The sequence below is a fragment of the Oncorhynchus keta genome, chromosome 6 (assembly GCF_023373465.1).
Source record: "Oncorhynchus keta strain PuntledgeMale-10-30-2019 chromosome 6, Oket_V2, whole genome shotgun sequence".
Taxonomy (NCBI): domain Eukaryota; kingdom Metazoa; phylum Chordata; class Actinopteri; order Salmoniformes; family Salmonidae; genus Oncorhynchus; species Oncorhynchus keta.
Window position 1 is genome coordinate 530,253 of NC_068426.1, and position 22,500 is coordinate 552,752.

The window sequence follows — 22,500 nt, forward strand, 5'->3', positions numbered from 1 at the left end:
CTACTAACTGGCATCACTGCTACTAACTGGCATCACTGCTACTAACTGGCATCACTGCTACTAACTGGCATACTAGCTGGCATCTGCTACTAACTGGCATCACTGCTACTAACTGGCATCACTGCTACTAACTGGCATCACTGCTACTAACTGGCATCACTGCTACTAACTGGCATCACTGCTACTAACTGGCATCCCAGCTACCAACTGGCATCACTGCTACTGCCTGGTATCACTGCTACTGCCTGGTATCCCTGCTACTGCCTGGTATCACTGCTACTGCCTGGTATCACTGCTACTAACTGGCATCACTGCTACTGCCTGGTATCACTGCTACTGCCTGGTATCACTGCTACTGCCTGGTATCCCTGCTACTGCCTGGTATCACTGCTACTGCCTGGTATCACTGCTACTGCCTGGTATCCCTGCTACTGCCTGGTATCACTGCTACTTCCTGGCATCACTGCTACTGCCTGGCATCACTGCTGCTGCCTGGTATCACTGCTACTGCCTGGCATCACTGCTACTGCCTGGCATCACTGCTACTGCCTGGCATCACTGCTACTGCCTGGTATCACTGCTACTGCCTGGTATCACAGCTACTGCCTGGTATCACTGCTACTAACTGGTATCACAGCTACAAACTGGCATCGCTGCATTGCCTGGTATCACTGCTACTGCCTGGTATCACAGCTACTGCCTGGTATCACTGCTACTAACTGGCATCACAGCTACAGGCTGGCATCACTGCTACTGCCTGGTATCACTGCTACTGCCTGGTATCACTGCTACTAACTGGCATCACAGCTACAAACTGGCATCCCTGCTACTTCCTGGCATCACTGCTTCTGCCTGGTATCACTGCTACTAACTGGCATCATGCTACAAACTGGCATCACTGCTGCTGCCTGGTATCACTGCTACTGCCTGGTATCACTGCTACTGCCTGGTATCACTGCTACTTCCTGGTATCACTGCTACTGCCTGGTATCCCTGCTACTGCCTGGTATCACTGCTACTGCCTGGTATCACTGCTACTGCCTGGTATCACTGCTACTTCCTGGCATCACTGCTACTGCCTGGTATCACTGCTACTAACTGGCATCACAGCTACAAACTGGCATCACTGCTACTGCCTGGTATCACTGCTACTGCCTGGCATCACAGCTACTGCCTGGTATCACTGCTACTAACTGGTATCACAGCTACAAACTGGCATCGCTGCTACTGCCTGGTATCACTGCTACTGCCTGGTATCACAGCTACTGCCTGGTATCACTGCTACTAACTGGCATCACATTTACTGCCTGGTATCACTGCTACTGCCTGGTATCACTGCTACTAACTGGCATCACAGCTACAAACTGGCATCCCTGCTGCTTCCTGGCATCACTGCTACTGCCTGGTATCACTGCTACTAACTGGCATCACAGCTACAGACTGGCATCACTGCTACTGCCTGGTATCACTGCTACTGCCTGGTATCACTGCTACTGCCTGGTATCACTGCTACTTCCTGGTATCACTGCTACTGCCTGGTATCCCTGCTACTGCCTGGTATCACTGCTACTGCCTGGTATCACTGCTACTGCCTGGTATCACTGCTACTTCCTGGCATCACTGCTACTGCCTGGTATCACTGCTACTAACTGGCATCACAGCTACAAACTGGCATCACTGCTACTGCCTGGTATCACTGCTACTGCCTGGCATCACTGCTACTGCCTGGTATCACTGCTACTAACTGGCATCACAGCTACAAACTGGCATCACTGCTACTGCCTGGTATCACTGCTACTGCCTGGTATCACTGCTACTAACTGGCATCACAGCTACAAACTGGCATCACTGCTACTGCCTGGTATCACTGCTACTGCCTGGTATCACTGCTACTGCCTGGCATCACTGCTACTGCCCAGCATCACTGCTACTGCCTGGCAAATCAAATCAAATCAAATCAAAATCAACCATGTGTATGTGACAAATAAAATTTGATTTGATTGAGCAGATGTTAATTCGAGTGTAGCGAAATACTTGTGCTTCTAGTTCCGTCAATGCAGTAATAACCAACAAGTAATCTAACTAACAATTCCAAAACTACTGTCTTCTACACAGTGTAAGGGGATAAGGAATATGTACATAAAGATACATGAATGAGTGATGGAACAGAGCAGCATAAGCAAGATACAGTAGATGGTATCGAGTACAGTATATACATATGAGATGAGTATGTAAACAAAGTGGCATAGTTAAAGTGGCTAGTGATACATGTGTTACATAAGGATGCAGTAGATGATATAGAGTACAGTATATACGTATACATATGAGATGAATAATGTAGGGTATGTAAACATTATATTAGGTAGCATTGTTTAAAGTGGCTAGTGATATATTTTACATCATTTCCCATCAATTTCCATTATTAAAGTGGCTGGAGTTGAGTCAGTGTGTTGGCAGCAGCCACTAAATGTTAGTGGTGGCTGTTTAACAGTCTGATGGCCTTGAGATAGAAGCTGTTTTTCAGTCTCTCGGTCCCAGCTTTGATGCACCTGTACTGACCTCGCCTTCTGGATGATAGCGGGGTGAACAGGCAGTGGCTCGGGTGGTTGTTGTCCTTGATGATCTTTATGGCCTTCCTGTAACATCGGGTGGTGTAGGTGTCCTGGAGGGCAGGTAGTTTGCCCCCGGTGATGCGTTGTGCAGACCTCACTACCCTCTGGAGAGCCTTACGGTTGAGGCGGAGCAGTTGCCGTACCAGGCGGTGATACAGCCCGCCAGGATGCTCTCGATTGTGCATCTGTAGAAGTTTGTGAGTGCTTTTGGTGACAAGCCGAATTTCTTCAGCCTCCTGAGGTTGAAGAGGCGCTGCTGTGCCTTCTTCAGGATGCTGTCTGTGTGAGTGGACCAATTCAGTTTGTCTGTGATGTGTATGCCGAGGAACTTAAAACTTACTACCCTCTCCACTACTGTTCCATCGATGTGGATAGGGGGGTGTTCCCTCTGCTGTTTCCTGAAGTCCACAATCATCTCCTTAGTTTTGTTGACGTTGAGTGTGAGGTTATTTTCCTGACACCACACTGCGAGGGCCCTCACCTCCTCCCTGTAGGCTGTCTCGTCGTTGTTGGTAATCAAGCCTACCATTGTTGTGTGGTCCGCAAACTTGATGATTGAGTTGGAGCGTGCGTGGCGCAGTCGTGGGTGAACAGGGAGTACAGGAGAGGGCTCAGAACGCACCCTTGTGGGGCCCTAGTGTTGAGGATCAGCGGGGTGGAGATGTTGTTGCCTACCCTCACCACCTGGGGGCGGCCCGTCAGGAAGTCCAGTACCCAGTTGCACAGGGCGGGGTCGAGACTGTCTGGCATCGCTGCTACTGTCTGGCATCACTGCTACTGTCTGGCATCACTGCTACTGCCTGGCATCACTGCTACTGCCTGGCATCACTGCTACTGTCTGGCATCACTGCTACTGCCTGGCATCACTGCTACTGTCTGGCATCACTGCTACTACCTGGCATCACTGCTACTGTCTGGCATCACTGCTACTGCCTGGTATCACTGCTACTAACTGGCATCACTGCTACTGCCTGGTATCACTGCTACTAACTGGCATCACTGCTACTGCCTGGCATCACTGCTACTTCCTGGCATCACTGCTACTAACTGGCATCACTGCTACTTCCTGGCATCACTGCTACTGCCTGGCATCACTGCTACTGCCTGGCATCACTGCTACTGCCTGGCATCACTGCTACTGCCTGGCATCACTGCTACTGCCTGGTATCACTGCTACTGCCTGGTATCACAGCTACTGCCTGGTATCACTGCTACTAACTGGTATCACAGCTACAAACTGGCATCGCTGCTACTGCCTGGTATCACTGCTACTGCCTGGTATCACAGCTACTGCCTGGTATCACTGCTACTAACTGGCATCACAGCTACAAACTGGCATCACTGCTACTGCCTGGTATCACTGCTACTGCCTGGTATCACTGCTACTAACTGGCATCACAGCTACAAACTGGCATCCCTGCTACTTCCTGGCATCACTGCTACTGCCTGGTATCACTGCTACTAACTGGCATCACAGCTACAAACTGGCATCACTGCTACTGCCTGGTATCACTGCTACTGCCTGGTATCACTGCTACTGCCTGGTATCACTGCTACTTCCTGGTATCACTGCTACTGCCTGGTATCCCTGCTACTGCCTGGTATCACTGCTACTGCCTGGTATCACTGCTACTGCCTGGTATCACTGCTACTTCCTGGCATCACTGCTACTGCCTGGTATCACTGCTACTAACTGGCATCACAGCTACAAACTGGCATCACTGCTACTGCCTGGTATCACTGCTACTGCCTGGCATCACAGCTACTGCCTGGTATCACTGCTACTAACTGGTATCACAGCTACAAACTGGCATCGCTGCTACTGCCTGGTATCACTGCTACTGCCTGGTATCACAGCTACTGCCTGGTATCACTGCTACTAACTGGCATCACAGCTACTGCCTGGTATCACTGCTACTGCCTGGTATCACTGCTACTAACTGGCATCACAGCTACAAACTGGCATCCCTGCTACTTCCTGGCATCACTGCTACTGCCTGGTATCACTGCTACTAACTGGCATCACAGCTACAAACTGGCATCACTGCTACTGCCTGGTATCACTGCTACTGCCTGGTATCACTGCTACTGCCTGGTATCACTGCTACTTCCTGGTATCACTGCTACTGCCTGGTATCCCTGCTACTGCCTGGTATCACTGCTACTGCCTGGTATCACTGCTACTGCCTGGTATCACTGCTACTTCCTGGCATCACTGCTACTGCCTGGTATCACTGCTACTAACTGGCATCACAGCTACAAACTGGCATCACTGCTACTGCCTGGTATCACTGCTACTGCCTGGCATCACTGCTACTGCCTGGTATCACTGCTACTAACTGGCATCACAGCTACAAACTGGCATCACTGCTACTGCCTGGTATCACTGCTACTGCCTGGTATCACTGCTACTAACTGGCATCACAGCTACAAACTGGCATCACTGCTACTGCCTGGTATCACTGCTACTGCCTGGTATCACTGCTACTGCCCAGCATCACTGCTACTGCCTGGCAAATCAAATCAAATCAAATCAAAATCAACCATGTGTATGTGACAAATAAAATTTGATTTGATTGAGCAGATGTTAATTCGAGTGTAGCGAAATACTTGTGCTTCTAGTTCCGTCAATGCAGTAATAACCAACAAGTAATCTAACTAACAATTCCAAAACTACTGTCTTCTACACAGTGTAAGGGGATAAGGAATATGTACATAAAGATACATGAATGAGTGATGGAACAGAGCAGCATAAGCAAGATACAGTAGATGGTATCGAGTACAGTATATACATATGAGATGAGTATGTAAACAAAGTGGCATAGTTAAAGTGGCTAGTGATACATGTGTTACATAAGGATGCAGTAGATGATATAGAGTACAGTATATACGTATACATATGAGATGAATAATGTAGGGTATGTAAACATTATATTAGGTAGCATTGTTTAAAGTGGCTAGTGATACATGTGTTACATAAGGATGCAGTAGATGATATAGAGTACAGTATATACGTATACATATGAGATGAATAATGTAGGGTATGTAAACATTATATTAGGTAGCATTGTTTAAAGTGGCTAGTGATATATTTTACATCATTTCCCATCAATTTCCATTATTAAAGTGGCTGGAGTTGAGTCAGTGTGTTGGCAGCAGCCACTCAATGTTAGTGGTGGCTGTTTAACAGTCTGATGGCCTTGAGATAGAAGCTGTTTTCAGTCTCTCGGTCCCAGCTTTGATGCACCTGTACTGACCTCGCCTTCTGGATGATAGCGGGGTGAACAGGCAGTGGCTCGGGTGGTTGTTGTCCTTGATGATCTTTATGGCCTTCCTGTAACATCGGGTGGTGTAGGTGTCCTGGAGGGCAGGTAGTTTGCCCCGGTGATGCGTTGTGCAGACCTCACTACCCTCTGGAGAGCCTTACGGTTGAGGGCGGAGCAGTTGCCGTACCAGGCGGTGATACAGCCCGCCAGGATGCTCTCGATTGTGCATCTGTAGAAGTTTGTGAGTGCTTTTGGTGACAAGCCGAATTTCTTCAGCCTCCTGAGGTTGAAGAGGCGCTGCTGTGCCTTCTTCAGGATGCTGTCTGTGTGAGTGGACCAATTCAGTTTGTCTGTGATGTGTATGCCGAGGAACTTAAAACTTACTACCCTCTCCACTACTGTTCCATCGATGTGGATAGGGGGGTGTTCCCTCTGCTGTTTCCTGAAGTCCACAATCATCTCCTTAGTTTTGTTGACGTTGAGTGTGAGGTTATTTTCCTGACACCACACTGCGAGGGCCCTCACCTCCTCCCTGTAGGCTGTCTCGTCGTTGTTGGTAATCAAGCCTACCATTGTTGTGTGGTCCGCAAACTTGATGATTGAGTTGGAGGCGTGCGTGGCCACGCAGTCGTGGGTGAACAGGGAGTACAGGAGAGGGCTCAGAACGCACCCTTGTGGGGCCCTAGTGTTGAGGATCAGCGGGGTGGAGATGTTGTTGCCTACCCTCACCACCTGGGGGCGGCCCGTCAGGAAGTCCAGTACCCAGTTGCACAGGGCGGGGTCGAGACTGTCTGGCATCGCTGCTACTGTCTGGCATCACTGCTACTGTCTGGCATCACTGCTACTGCCTGGCATCACTGCTACTGCCTGGCATCACTGCTACTGTCTGGCATCACTGCTACTGCCTGGCATCACTGCTACTGTCTGGCATCACTGCTACTACCTGGCATCACTGCTACTGTCTGGCATCGCTGCTACTGCCTGGTATCACTGCTACTAACTGGCATCACTGCTACTGCCTGGTATCACTGCTACTAACTGGCATCACTGCTACTGCCTGGCATCACTGCTACTTCCTGGCATCACTGCTACTAACTGGCATCACTGCTACTTCCTGGCATCACTGCTACTGCCTGGCATCACTGCTACTGCCTGGTATCACTGCTACTGCCTGGCATCACTGCTACTGCCTGGCATCACTGCTACTGCCTGGCATCACTGCTACTGCCTGGTATCACTGCTACTGCCTGGTATCACAGCTACTGCCTGGTATCACTGCTACTAACTGGTATCACAGCTACAAACTGGCATCGCTGCTACTGCCTGGTATCACTGCTACTGCCTGGTATCACAGCTACTGCCTGGTATCACTGCTACTAACTGGCATCACAGCTACAAACTGGCATCACTGCTACTGCCTGGTATCACTGCTACTGCCTGGTATCACTGCTACTAACTGGCATCACAGCTACAAACTGGCATCCCTGCTACTTCCTGGCATCACTGCTACTGCCTGGTATCACTGCTACTAACTGGCATCACAGCTACAAACTGGCATCACTGCTACTGCCTGGTATCACTGCTACTGCCTGGTATCACTGCTACTGCCTGGTATCACTGCTACTTCCTGGTATCACTGCTACTGCCTGGTATCCCTGCTACTGCCTGGTATCACTGCTACTGCCTGGTATCACTGCTACTGCCTGGTATCACTGCTACTTCCTGGCATCACTGCTACTGCCTGGTATCACTGCTACTAACTGGCATCACAGCTACAAACTGGCATCACTGCTACTGCCTGGTATCACTGCTACTGCCTGGCATCACAGCTACTGCCTGGTATCACTGCTACTAACTGGTATCACAGCTACAAACTGGCATCGCTGCTACTGCCTGGTATCACTGCTACTGCCTGGTATCACAGCTACTGCCTGGTATCACTGCTACTAACTGGCATCACAGCTACTGCCTGGTATCACTGCTACTGCCTGGTATCACTGCTACTAACTGGCATCACAGCTACAAACTGGCATCCCTGCTACTTCCTGGCATCACTGCTACTGCCTGGTATCACTGCTACTAACTGGCATCACAGCTACAAACTGGCATCACTGCTACTGCCTGGTATCACTGCTACTGCCTGGTATCACTGCTACTAACTGGCATCACAGCTACAAACTGGCATCACTGCTACTGCCTGGTATCACTGCTACTGCCTGGTATCACTGCTACTAACTGGCATCACAGCTACAAACTGGCATCCCTGCTACTTCCTGGCATCACTGCTACTGCCTGGTATCACTGCTACTAACTGGCATCACAGCTACAAACTGGCATCACTGCTACTGCCTGGTATCACTGCTACTGCCTGGTATCACTGCTACTGCCTGGTATCACTGCTACTTCCTGGTATCACTGCTACTGCCTGGTATCCCTGCTACTGCCTGGTATCACTGCTACTGCCTGGTATCACTGCTACTGCCTGGTATCACTGCTACTTCCTGGCATCACTGCTACTGCCTGGTATCACTGCTACTAACTGGCATCACAGCTACAAACTGGCATCACTGCTACTGCCTGGTATCACTGCTACTGCCTGGCATCACAGCTACTGCCTGGTATCACTGCTACTAACTGGTATCACAGCTACAAACTGGCATCGCTGCTACTGCCTGGTATCACTGCTACTGCCTGGTATCACAGCTACTGCCTGGTATCACTGCTACTAACTGGCATCACAGCTACTGCCTGGTATCACTGCTACTGCCTGGTATCACTGCTACTAACTGGCATCACAGCTACAAACTGGCATCCCTGCTACTTCCTGGCATCACTGCTACTGCCTGGTATCACTGCTACTAACTGGCATCACAGCTACAAACTGGCATCACTGCTACTGCCTGGTATCACTGCTACTGCCTGGTATCACTGCTACTGCCTGGTATCACTGCTACTTCCTGGTATCACTGCTACTGCCTGGTATCCCTGCTACTGCCTGGTATCACTGCTACTGCCTGGTATCACTGCTACTGCCTGGTATCACTGCTACTTCCTGGCATCACTGCTACTGCCTGGTATCACTGCTACTAACTGGCATCACAGCTACAAACTGGCATCACTGCTACTGCCTGGTATCACTGCTACTGCCTGGCATCACTGCTACTGCCTGGTATCACTGCTACTAACTGGCATCACAGCTACAAACTGGCATCACTGCTACTGCCTGGTATCACTGCTACTGCCTGGTATCACTGCTACTAACTGGCATCACAGCTACAAACTGGCATCACTGCTACTGCCTGGTATCACTGCTACTGCCTGGTATCACTGCTACTGCCTGGCATCACTGCTACTGCCCAGCATCACTGCTACTGCCTGGCAAATCAAATCAAATCAAATCAAAATCAACCATGTGTATGTGACAAATAAAATTTGATTTGATTGAGCAGATGTTAATTCGAGTGTAGCGAAATACTTGTGCTTCTAGTTCCGTCAATGCAGTAATAACCAACAAGTAATCTAACTAACAATTCCAAAACTACTGTCTTCTACACAGTGTAAGGGGATAAGGAATATGTACATAAAGATACATGAATGAGTGATGGAACAGAGCAGCATAAGCAAGATACAGTAGATGGTATCGAGTACAGTATATACATATGAGATGAGTATGTAAACAAAGTGGCATAGTTAAAGTGGCTAGTGATACATGTGTTACATAAGGATGCAGTAGATGATATAGAGTACAGTATATACGTATACATATGAGATGAATAATGTAGGGTATGTAAACATTATATTAGGTAGCATTGTTTAAAGTGGCTAGTGATACATGTGTTACATAAGGATGCAGTAGATGATATAGAGTACAGTATATACGTATACATATGAGATGAATAATGTAGGGTATGTAAACATTATATTAGGTAGCATTGTTTAAAGTGGCTAGTGATATATTTTACATCATTTCCCATCAATTTCCATTATTAAAGTGGCTGGAGTTGAGTCAGTGTGTTGGCAGCAGCCACTCAATGTTAGTGGTGGCTGTTTAACAGTCTGATGGCCTTGAGATAGAAGCTGTTTTTCAGTCTCTCGGTCCCAGCTTTGATGCACCTGTACTGACCTCGCCTTCTGGATGATAGCGGGGTGAACAGGCAGTGGCTCGGGTGGTTGTTGTCCTTGATGATCTTTATGGCCTTCCTGTAACATCGGGTGGTGTAGGTGTCCTGGAGGGCAGGTAGTTTGCCCCCGGTGATGCGTTGTGCAGACCTCACTACCCTCTGGAGAGCCTTACGGTTGAGGGCGGAGCAGTTGCCGTACCAGGCGGTGATACAGCCCGCCAGGATGCTCTCGATTGTGCATCTGTAGAAGTTTGTGAGTGCTTTTGGTGACAAGCCGAATTTCTTCAGCCTCCTGAGGTTGAAGAGGCGCTGCTGTGCCTTCTTCAGGATGCTGTCTGTGTGAGTGGACCAATTCAGTTTGTCTGTGATGTGTATGCCGAGGAACTTAAAACTTACTACCCTCTCCACTACTGTTCCATCGATGTGGATAGGGGGGTGTTCCCTCTGCTGTTTCCTGAAGTCCACAATCATCTCCTTAGTTTTGTTGACGTTGAGTGTGAGGTTATTTTCCTGACACCACACTGCGAGGGCCCTCACCTCCTCCCTGTAGGCTGTCTCGTCGTTGTTGGTAATCAAGCCTACCATTGTTGTGTGGTCCGCAAACTTGATGATTGAGTTGGAGGCGTGCGTGGCCACGCAGTCGTGGGTGAACAGGGAGTACAGGAGAGGGCTCAGAACGCACCCTTGTGGGGCCCTAGTGTTGAGGATCAGCGGGGTGGAGATGTTGTTGCCTACCCTCACCACCTGGGGGCGGCCCGTCAGGAAGTCCAGTACCCAGTTGCACAGGGCGGGGTCGAGACTGTCTGGCATCGCTGCTACTGTCTGGCATCACTGCTACTGTCTGGCATCACTGCTACTGCCTGGCATCACTGCTACTGCCTGGCATCACTGCTACTGTCTGGCATCACTGCTACTGCCTGGCATCACTGCTACTGTCTGGCATCACTGCTACTATCTGGCATCACTGCTACTGTCTGGCATCGCTGCTACTGTCTGGCATCACTGCTACTACCTGGCATCACTGCTACTGCCTGGCATCGCTGCTGCTGCCTGGCATCGCTGCTACTGTCTGGCATCACTGCTACTGCCTGGCATCACTGCTACTACCTGGCATCACTGCTACTGTCTGGCATCGCTGCTACTGTCTGGCATCACTGCTACTACCTGGCATCACTGCTAATGCTTGGCATCACTGCTACTACCTGGCATCACTGCTACTGCCTGGCATCACTGCTAATGCTTGGCATCACTGCTACTACCTGGCATCACTGCTACTGCCTGGCATCACTGCTACTGCCTGGCATCGCTGCTGCTGCCTGGCATCGCTGCTACTGTCTGGCATCACTGCTACTACCTGGCATCACTGCTAATGCTTGGCATCACTGCTACTACCTGGCATCACTGCTACTGCCTGGCATCACTGCTAATGCTTGGCATCACTGCTACTACCTGGCATCACTGCTACTGCCTGGCATCACTGCTACTGCCTGGCATCGCTGCTGCTGCCTGGCATCGCTGCTACTGTCTGGCATCACTGCTACTACCTGGCATCACTGCTAATGCTTGGCATCACTGCTACTGCCTGGCATCGCTGCTGCTGCCTGGCATCACTGCTACTGCCTGGCATCGCTGCTACTGTCTGGCATCACTGCTGCTGCCTGGCATCGCTGCTACTGTCTGGCATCACTGCTAATGCTTGGCATCACTGCTGCTGCCTGGCATCGCTGCTGCTGCCTGGCATCGCTGCTACTGTCTGGCATCACTGCTACTGTCTGGCATCACTGCTACTACCTGGCATCACTGCTAATGCTTGGCATCACTGCTACTGCCTGGCATCGCTGCTGCTGCCTGGCATCGCTGCTACTGTCTGGCATCACTGCTACTGCCTGGCATCGCTGCTACTGTCTGGCATCACTGCTGCTGCCTGGCATCACTGCTACTGCCTGGCATCACTGCTACTGCCTGGCATCACTGCTGCTGCCTGGCATCGCTGCTACTGTCTGGCATCACTGCTACTACCTGGCATCACTGCTAATGCTTGGCATCACTGCTACTGCCTGGCATCGCTGCTGCTGCCTGGCATCGCTGCTACTGTCTGGCATCACTGCTACTGCCTGGCATCGCTGCTACTGTCTGGCATCACTGCTACTGTCTGGCATCACTGCTACTGCCTGGCATCACTGCTACTGTCTGACATCACTGCTACTGTCTGACATCACTGCAACTGCCTGGCATCACTGCTACTGCCTGGCATCACTGCTACTGTCTGGCATCGCTGCTACTGCCTGGCATCGCTGCTACTGTCTGGCATCACTGCTACTGTCTGGCATCGACTCTTTCAAACTGGATGACACACATAGAAAGGTTGATCTAACCTTGTGTGTGTCAACTACACATTACTGGTCTGAAACACACACACATACACACACACACACACATACACACACACACACACACACACACACACACACACACACACACACACACACACACACACACACACACACACACACACACACACACATACAGACACACACATACACACACACACACACACACACACACACACACACACACACACACACACACACACACACACACACACACACACACACACCGTAGACACAGGGGATTCCTCCTCTAATGACACCGATGGATCATTCTGTCGTCTCCATAAAATATGTACTGTATGTATGTGTACGAGTGTGCAGGTGTGTGTGTGTGTGTGTGTGTGTGTGTGTGTGTGTGTGTGTGTGTGTGTGTGTGTGTGTGTGTGTGTGTGTGTGTGTGTGTGTGTGTGTGTGTGTGTGTAAGTGTAGCTGTGTGTGTGTGTGTAAGTGTAGCTGTGTGTGTGTTTGTGTAGATGTGGGTGTGTTTGTGTAGATGTGGGTGTGTGTGTGTAGATGTGTGTAGGTGTGTGTGTGTGTTTGTGTAGATGTGTGTGTGTGTGTGTGTAGATGTGTGTAGATGTGTGTAGGTGTGTGTGTGTGTAGATGTGTGTAGGTGTGTGTAGTGTGTGTGTGTGTGTGTGTGTAGATGTGTGTAGGTGTGTGTAGTGTGTGTGTGTGTGTAGATGTGTGTAGATGTGTGTAGGTGTGTGTAGGTGTGTGTAGGTGTGTGTAGGTGTGTGTAGATGTGTGTAGGTGTGTGTGTGTGTAGATGTGTGTAGGTGTGTGTAGATGTGTGTAGGTGTGTGTAGGTGTGTGTGTGTGTGTGTGTGTGTGTGTGTGTGTGTGTGTGTGTGTGTGTGTGTGTGTGTGTGTGGGTGTGTGTGTAGATGTGTGTGTGTGTGTGTGTGTGTGTGTGTGTGTGTGTGTGTGTGTGTGTGTGTGTGTGTGTGTGTGTGTGTGTGTGTGTGGGTGTGTGTGTAGGTGTGTGTGTGTGTGTGTGTGTGTGTGTGTGTGTGTGTGTGTGTGTGTGTGTGTGTGTGTGTGTGTGTGTGTGTGTGTGTGTGTGTGTAGATGTGTGTGTGTGTGTGTGTGTAGATGTGTGTGTGTGTGTAGATGTGTGTATAGTGTGTGTGTGTGTGTGTGTGTGTGTGTGTGTGTGTGTGTGTGTGTGTGTGTGTGTGTGTGTGTGTGTGTGTGTGTAGATGTGTGTGTGTGTAGATGTGTGTAGATGTGTGTGTGTGTGTGTAGATGTGTGTGTGTAGATGTGTGTGTGTGTGTGTAGATGTGTGTGGGTGTGTGTAGGTGTGTGTAGGTGTGTGTAGATGTGTGTAGATGTGTGTAGGTGTGTGTAGGTGTGTGTAGGTGTGTGTAGATGTGTGTAGATGTGTGTAGGTGTGTGTAGGTGTGTGTAGGTGTGTGTAGATGTGTGTGTGTGTGTAGATGTGTGTGTGTGTGTGTGTGTGTGTAGATGTGTGTAGATGTGTGTGTGTGTGTGTGTAGATGTGTGTGTGTGTGTGTGTGTGTAGATGTGTGTAGATGTGTGTAGATGTGTGTAGGTGTGTGTAGGTGTGTGTAGATGTGTGTAGGTGTGTGTAGATGTGTGTAGGTGTGTGTAGGTGTGTGTAGGTGTGTGTAGATGTGTGTAGATGTGTGTAGGTGTGTGTAGGTGTGTGTAGGTGTGTGTAGATGTGTGTAGATGTGTGTAGGTGTGTGTGTGTGATCACAGGCTGAGTCGTTACAACAGTCAGTACTACAACTAAACATCATCAATATTAGTGGAAACAAACATTTGTCTTCAGGAATTTAGACATTTTTTATTTATTTAAACCTTTATTTAACGAGGCAAGTCAGTTAAGAACAAATTCTTATTTACAATGACGGCCTACCCCCGGCCAAACCCGGACGACGCTGTGCCAATAGTGTGCCACCCTATGGGACTCCCAATCACGGCCGGATGTGATTCAGACAGGATTTGAACCAGGACTGTAGTGACGCCTCTTGCACTGAGATGCAGTGTCTCCCATTTGCTGGGCAGTCACATATATAAATATTAGTTTATACGTTATTATATTGCTACTTTTCAAGTATTGTTTTAAACAAATATATATATATATATATATATATATATATATAAATAGTAATTACATTTTACACTATGAAGTCCCACAGGAGCATTGTGGGCTTCATATCTTTCACCCACTGCCCATAATACTGTCTAGTCGTCTTCTCTAGTAGTCAATCAAATATAACAACATATACTATTTAGCAGACATTTTATCCAAAGAGACTTACAGTCACGCACGCAAACGTTGTTTTACATTTAGGGAATTGGGAATTGAATGGGACCCACTATCCTGGTGTCGTAAGTAACGTGTCTTTACCAACCCGAGCAAGGTGCATACATTCAGCTGGACAACTGACTAGGTACCCCCCTTTTCCTAAACACCGTCATCCACCATCTATTCAGCTCTAAAAACATCTGTTACCCCTGAAGGACTGGTCTCCATGACAACAGGGGGCATCATCTGTCTGCGGTAATGAGCTGGGGGGCGGGGGGGGGGAGACACTTGGCTTTGACAGTGAATGAAAGGGAGCATTTACAGGACACCCCTCCCCCCCCCCTCCCCCCAACCCCCCACTCCCCCAGCCCCCCAACCCACCCCTCCCCCCTCACCCTCACCTCCCCCTCACCCTCCCCCAACCCACCCCTCCCCCAACCCACCCCTCCCCCCTCCCCCTCCCCTCCCCTCTAACAGTACAACTGGCCCCTCTAACAGTACAACTGGCCCCTCTAACAGTACAACTGGCCCCTCTAACAGTACAACTGGCCCCTCTAACAGTACAACTGGCCCCTATAACAGTACAACTGGCCCCTATAACAGTATAACTGGCCCCTATAACAGTACAACTGGTCCCTCTAACAGTACAACTGGCCCTTCTAACAGAACAACTGGCCCTTCTAACAGTACATCTGGCCCCTCTAACAACTGGCCCCTCTAACAGTACAACTGGCCCCTCTAACAGTACATCTGGCCCCTCTAACAGTACAACTGGCCCCTCTAACAGTACAACTGGCCCCTCTAACAGTACAACTGGCCCCTCTAACAGTACATCTGGCCCCTCTAACAGTACAACTGGCCCCTCTAACAGTACAACTGGTCCTTCTAACAGTACAACTGGCCCCTCTAACAGTACAACTGGCCCCTCTAAACACTGGCCCCTCTAACAGTACAACTGGCACCTCTAACAGAACAACTGGCCCTTCTAACAGTCCAACTGGCCCCTCTAACAGTACAACTGGCCCCTCTAACAGTACAACTGGCCCCTCTAACAGTACAACTGGCCCCTCTAACAGTACAACTGGCCCCTCTAACAGTACAACTGGCCCCTCTAACAGTACAACTGGCCTCTCTAACAGTATAACTGGCCCCTCTAACAGTACAACTGGTCCCTCTAACAGTATAACTGGCCCCTATAACAGTACAACTGGCCCCTCTAACAGTACAACTGGCCCCTCTAACAGTACAACTGGCCCCTCTAACAGTACAACTGGCCCCTCTAACAGCATAACTGGCCCCTATAACAGTACAACTGGCCCCTCTAACAGAACAACTGGCCCCTCTAACAGTATAACTGGCCCCTCTAACAGTACAACTGGTCCCTCTAACAGTATAACTGGCCCCTATAACAGTACAACTGGCCCCTCTAACAGTACAACTGGCCCCTCTAACAGTACAACTGGCCCCTCTAACAGCATAACTGGCCCCTATAACAGTACAACTGGCCCCTCTAACAGTACAACTGGCCCCTCTAACAGAACAACTGGCCCCTCTAACAGGACAACTGGCCCCTCTAACAGTACAACTGGCCCCTCTAACAGTACAACTGGCCCCTCTAACAGTATAACTGGCCCCTCTAACAGTATAACTGGCCCCTATAACAGTACAACTGGCCCCTCTAACAGTACAACTGGCCCCTCTAACAGTATAACTGGCCCCTCTAACAGTACAACGGGCCCTTCTAACAGTACAACTGGCCCCTCTAACAGTACATCTGACCCCTCTAACAACTGGCCCCTCTGACAGAACAACTGGCCCCTCTAACAGTACAACTGGCCCCTCTAACAGTACAACTGGCCCCTCTAACAGTACAACTGGCCCCTCTAACAGTACAACTGGCCCCTCTAACAGTACAACTGGCCCCTCTAACAGTACAACTGGCCCCTCTAACAGTACAACTGGCCCCTCTAACAGTATAACTGGCCCCTCTAACAGTACAACTGGCCCCTCTAACAGTATAACTGGCCCCTCTAACAGTATAACTGGCCCCTATAACAGTACAACTGGCCCCTCTAACAGTATAACTGGCCCCTCTAACAGTACAACGGGCCCTTCTAACAGTACAACTGGCCCCTCTAACAGTACAACTGGCCCCTCTAACAACTGGCCCCTCTAACAGTACAACTGGCCCCTCTAACAGTGCAACTGCCCCCCCAGTTGGTCTAAAACTGCCACTGCATGTTTTCTCCACGTAATATTCTCACTTCTCTCCCCACGCTATCTACCTATGTCTCACCTGGTGACTGGGGTTTAGGAGGCACCACAGCCAGCCTCTTAGGAGAGGAAGGAAGGGACCTTGTGATCTCAGAACTCCTCGGGAACTCCTTCCTCACACCTGTCATCAAACACAGCAACAAATCACAAACATGGAATTAAGCAATCAACCAATCAGAGACAATCAAAAACACATCAATTAAGCAATCAACCAATCAGAGACAATCAAAAACACATCAATTAAGCAATTATAACATTTAATTAGGCAATCAACCAATTATGTTATAAGGCTGATCAATCAATATCTAATCTTCGACATTGCCCTCCTTTTCTCTCTACCAGCTCTACGTAGGGGCGGCAGCGTAGCCTAGTGGTTAGAGCGTTGGACTAGTAACCGGAAGGTTGCAAGTTCACACCCCCGAGCTGACAAGGTACAAATAATCTGTCGTTCTGCCCCTGAACAAGTCAGTTAAGAACACATTGTTCCCAGGCCGTCATTGAGAATGTGTTCTTAACTGACTTGCCTAGTTAAATAAAGGTAAAAAATAAAATAAAAATATCTTCAATTTAATCACCCTTTTCCTTTTCCTGATAATTAGACCTGGGATTTTTATTTTTTAAATCTCTCCCTCTCAAATAAATTCAAAGAGCTTTATTGGCATGGGAAACATGTGTTTACATTGCCAAAGCAAATGGAATAAACAATAAACAAAAGTTAGATTAACAAGGGAAGCATTAGTAAACATTACACTCACAAAAGTTTTTAAAAAATCTAGACGTTTTACATGTTATATTATTGGCCATGTACAGTGTTGTAACAACGGGCAAGTAGTTGAAGTATGAAAGGGAAGATAAATAAACGTAAATATGGGTTGTATTTACAATGTTGATTGTGTTCCACTGGTTACCCTGTTCTCATCGCAACGGGTCACAAATATTGCTGCTGTGACGGCACACTGCAGTATATCGCCTAACAGATATGGGAGTTTATCAATGTTTGATTTGTTTTCACATTCTTTGTGGGTCTGTGTGATCTGTGGGAAATATGTGTTTCTAATGTGGTCATATATTTGGAAGGAGGTTAGGAAGTGCAGCTCAGTTTCCACCTCATTTTGTGGGCAGTGTTCTCAATAGCAAGGCTGTGCTCACTGAGTCAGTACAGTGTGGTCGTTCTGTAGCTCAGTTGGTAGAGCATGGCGCTTGTAACGCCAGGGTAGTGGGTTCAATCCCCGGGACCACCCATACGTAGAATGTATGACTGTAAGTCGCTAAATGGCATATATTATTATATTATTATTATATTTACATAGTCAAGGATTTTCTTAATTTGGGGTCAGTCACAGTGGCCATATAGCATTCCAATCTGCTATGTTTTTTGGTTATTTATTTCCAGTGTGTCCAACAGTTATCTTTTTGCTTTCTCATATTTGGTTGGGTCTAAATATATGTCTGTCCTTGCGTTTTGTGGGGTCTGTATGTGAACAGAGCCCCAGAACCAGCTGGCCGAGGAGACTATCTAGGTTTCATCTCTCTTTAGAAGAGGCCTTTGTGGGGTCTGTATGTGAACAGAGCCCCAGAACCAGCTGGCCGAGGAGACTCTCTAGGTTCATCTCTCTATAGAAGAGGGCTTTGTGGGGTCTGTATGTGAACAGAGCCCCAGAACCAGCTGGCCGAGGAGACTCTCTAGGTTCATCTCTCTATAGAAGAGGGCTTAGTGGGGTCTGTATGTGAACAGAGCCCCAGAACCAGCTAGCCGAGGAGACTCTTCTCTAGGTTTCATCTCTCTATAGAAGAGGGCTTTGTGGGGTCTGTATGTGAACAGAGCCCCAGAACCAGCTGGCCGAGGAGACTCTCTAGGTTCATCTCTCTATAGAAGAGGGCTTTGTGGGGTCTGTATGTGAACAGAGCCCCAGAACCAGCTGGCCGAGGAGACTCTTCTCTAGGTTTCATCTCTCTATAGAAGAGGGCTTTGTGGGGTCTGTATGTGAACAGAGCCCCAGAACCAGCTGGCCGAGGAGACTCTCTAGGTTCATCTCTCTATAGAAGAGGGCTTTGTGGGGTCTGAACAGAGCCCCAGAACCAGCTGGCGAGGAGACTCTTCTCTAGGTTTCATCTCTCTATAGAGGGCAGAGCCCCAGAACCAGCTGGCCGAGGAGACTCTTCTCTAGGTTTCATCTCTTTATAGAAGAGGGTTTCATCTTGCTTTGTGGGGTCTGTATGTGAACAGAGCCCCAGAACCAGCTGGCAGAGGAGACTCTTCTGTACTGTATGTAGTTCATGTGTACTGTATGTAGTTAATGTGTACTCTGTGTAGTTCATGTGTACTGTGTGTAGTTCATGTGTACTCTGTGTAGTTCATGTGTACTCTGTGTAGTTCATGTGTACTCTGTGTAGTTTATGTGTACTGTATGTAGTTCATGTGTACTGTATGTAGTTCATGTGTACTGTATGTAGTTAATGTGTACTCTGTGTAGTTCATGTGTACTGTATGTAGTTCATGTGTACTGTGTGTAGGTCATGTGTACTGTATGTAGTTCATGTGTACTGTGTGTAGGTCATGTGTACTGTATGTGCATATGAGCCTGTGCATGACTCACCAACAGGTGACCCTCTGGGCTGAGCAGGCAGGTATCTCCGAGGCAGAGCTGGGGTAGATGGGGGCTGTAGATTACGGGTGGCATAGTTTGGGGGTCCCCCTCCTCTCTGGGGGTCTGTACAGGGTGGGTTGGTCACTCTGTAGAGGGGAGGGTCCACACACACACTGGGCCCTGGGGAAAACAGAGGACACATTTACACAGTTTATCAGAGTTAAGGGGAGACAGAGACAGTCTAACAGAGTTAAGGGGAGACAGAGACAGAGACAGTTTAACAGAGTTAAGGGGAGACAGAGACAGAGACAGTTTAACAGAGTTAAGGGGAGACAGAGACAGTCTAACAGAGTTAAGGGGAGACAGAGACAGAGACAGTTTAACAGAGTTAGGGAGAGAGAGAGAGACAGTTTAACAGAGTTAGGGGGCAGAGACAGTTTAACAGAGTTAAGGAGACAGAGACAGTTTAACAGAGTTAAGGAGACAGGACAGAGACACACAGGGAGACAGGGAGCAGGGCACAGTTTAACAGAGTTAAGGGAGACAGAGACAGAGACAGTCTAACAGAGTTAAGGGGAGACAGAGACAGAGACAGCTGAACAGAGTTAAGGGGAGACAGAGACAGTTTAACAGAGTTAAGGGGGAGACAGAGACAGTCTAACAGAGTTAAGGGGAGACAGAGACAGAGACAGTTTAAGAGAGTTAAGGGGAGACAGAGACAGAGACAGTTTAACAGAGTTAAGGAGACAGAGACAGAGACAGTCTAACCGAGTTAAGGGAGACAGAACAGAGACAGTCTAACAGAGTTAAGGAGACAGAGACAGAGACAGTTTAACAGAGTTAGGGGAGACAGAGACAGAGACAGTCTAACAGAGTTAAGGGGAGACAGAGACAGAGACAGTCTAACAGAGTTAAGGGGAGACAGAGACCGTTTAACAGAGTTAAGGGGAGACAGAGACAGTCTAACAGAGTTAAGGGGAGACAGAGACAGTTTAACAGAGTTAAGGGGAGACAGAGACAGAGACAGTTTAACAGAGTTAAGGGGAGACAGAGACAGTCTAACAGAGTTAAGGGGAGACAGAGACAGAGACAGTCTAACAGAGTTAAGGGGAGACAGAGACAGTTTAACAGAGTTAAGGGGAGACAGAGACAGTCTAACAGAGTTAAGGGGAGACAGAGACAGTCTAACAGAGTTAAGGGGAGACAGAGACAGAGACAGTTTAACAGAGTTAAGGGGAGACAGAGACAGAGACAGTTTAACAGAGTTAAGGGGAGACAGAGACAGTCTAACAGAGTAAAGGGGAGACAGAGACAGAGACAGTTTAACAGAGTTAAGGGGAGACAGAGACAGAGACAGTTTAACAGAGTTAAGGGGAGACAGAGACAGTTTAACAGAGTTAAGGGGAGACAGAGACAGTTTAACAGAGTTAAGGGGAGACAGAGACAGTTTAACAGAGTTAAGGGGAGACAGAGACAGTTTAACAGAGTTAAGGGGAGACAGAGACAGAGGCAGTTTAACAGAGTTAAGGGGAGACAGAGACAGAGACAGTTTAACAGAGTTAAGGGGAGACAGAGACAGAGACAGTTTAACAGAGTTAAGGGGAGACAGAGACAGTCTAACAGAGTTAAGGGGAGACAGAGACAGAGACAGTTTAACAGAGTTAAGGGGAGACAGAGACAGAGACAGTTTAACAGAGTTAAGGGGAGACAGAGACAGAGACAGTTTAACAGAGTTAAGGGGAGACAGAGACAGTTTAACAGAGTTAAGGGGAGACAGAGACAGTTTAACAGAGTTAAGGGGAGACAGAGATAGAGACAGTTTAACAGAGTTAAGGGGAGACAGAGACCGTTTAACAGAGTTAAGGGGAGACAAAGACAGTTTAACAGAGTTAAGGGGAGACAGAGATAGAGACAGTTTAACAGAGTAAAGGGGAGACAGAGATAGAGACAGTTTAACAGAGTTAAGTGGAGACAGAGACAGTCTAACAGAGTTAAGGGGAGACAGAGACAGAGAAAGTTTAACAGAGTAAAGGGGAGACAGAGACAGAGACAGTTTAACAGAGTTAAGGGGAGACAGAGACAGTCTAACAGAGTTAAGGGGAGACAGAGACAGTCTAACAGAGTTAAGGGGAGACAGAGACAGAGACAGTTTAACAGAGTTAAGGGGAGACAGAGACAGAGACAGTTTAACAGAGTTAAGGGGAGACAAAGACAGAGACCGTTTAACAGAGTTAAGGGGAGACAAAGACAGAGACAGTTTAACAGAGTAAAGGGGAGACAGAGATAGAGACAGTTTAACAGAGTTAAGGGGAGACAGAGACAGTTTAACAGAGTTAAGGGGAGGCAGAGACAGAGACAGTTTAACAGAGTTAAGTGGAGACAGAGACAGTCTAACAGAGTTAAGGGGAGACAGAGACAGAGAAAGTTTAACAGAGTAAAGGGGAGACAGAGACAGAGACAGTTTAACAGAGTTAAGGGGAGACAGAGACAGAGACAGTTTATCAGAGTAAAGGGGAGACAGAGACAGTTTAACAGAGTTAAGGGGAGACAGAGACAGAGACAGTCTAACCGAGTTAAGGGGAGACAGAGACAGAGACAGTCTAACAGAGTTAAGGGGAGACAGAGACAGTTTAACAGAGTTAAGGGGAGACAGAGACAGAGGCAGTTTAACAGAGTTAAGGGGAGACAGAGACAGAGACAGTCTAACAGAGTTAAGGGGAGACAGAGACAGTTTAACAGAGTTAAGGGGAGACAGAGACAGAGGCAGTTTAACAGAGTTAAGGGGAGACAGAGACAGAGACAGTCTAACAGAGTTAAGGGGAGACAGAGACAGAGACAGTCTAACAGAGTTAAGGGGAGACAGAGACAGTTTAACAGAGTTAAGGGGAGACAGAGACAGAGACCGTTTAACAGAGTTAAGGGGAGACAGAGACAGTTGAACAGAGTTAAGGGGAGACAGAGACAGAGACA

At 48.4% G+C, this 22,500-nt stretch overlaps 1 protein-coding gene across 3 annotated transcripts in view; it reads right to left on the reverse strand.

Moving 5' to 3' along the window:
- mtus2a (microtubule associated tumor suppressor candidate 2a) overlaps positions 1-22,500 on the reverse strand; it is a 218,864-nt gene that overhangs the window by 53,790 nt on the left and 142,574 nt on the right. Inside the window, exons 5-6 of one of the 3 annotated variants that reach the window (XM_052520105.1) lie at positions 19,540-19,710; positions 16,965-17,063 (exon numbers count right to left, since the gene is read on the reverse strand). The exons of 1 other annotated variant lie outside the window; for it this stretch is intronic. In XM_052520105.1, coding sequence (XP_052376065.1) covers positions 16,965-17,063; positions 19,540-19,710 — 270 coding nt within the window. The remainder of the gene's footprint in view (positions 1-16,964; positions 17,064-19,539; positions 19,711-22,500) is intronic. One more of the 3 variants, XM_052520104.1, reaches the window with a different exon arrangement.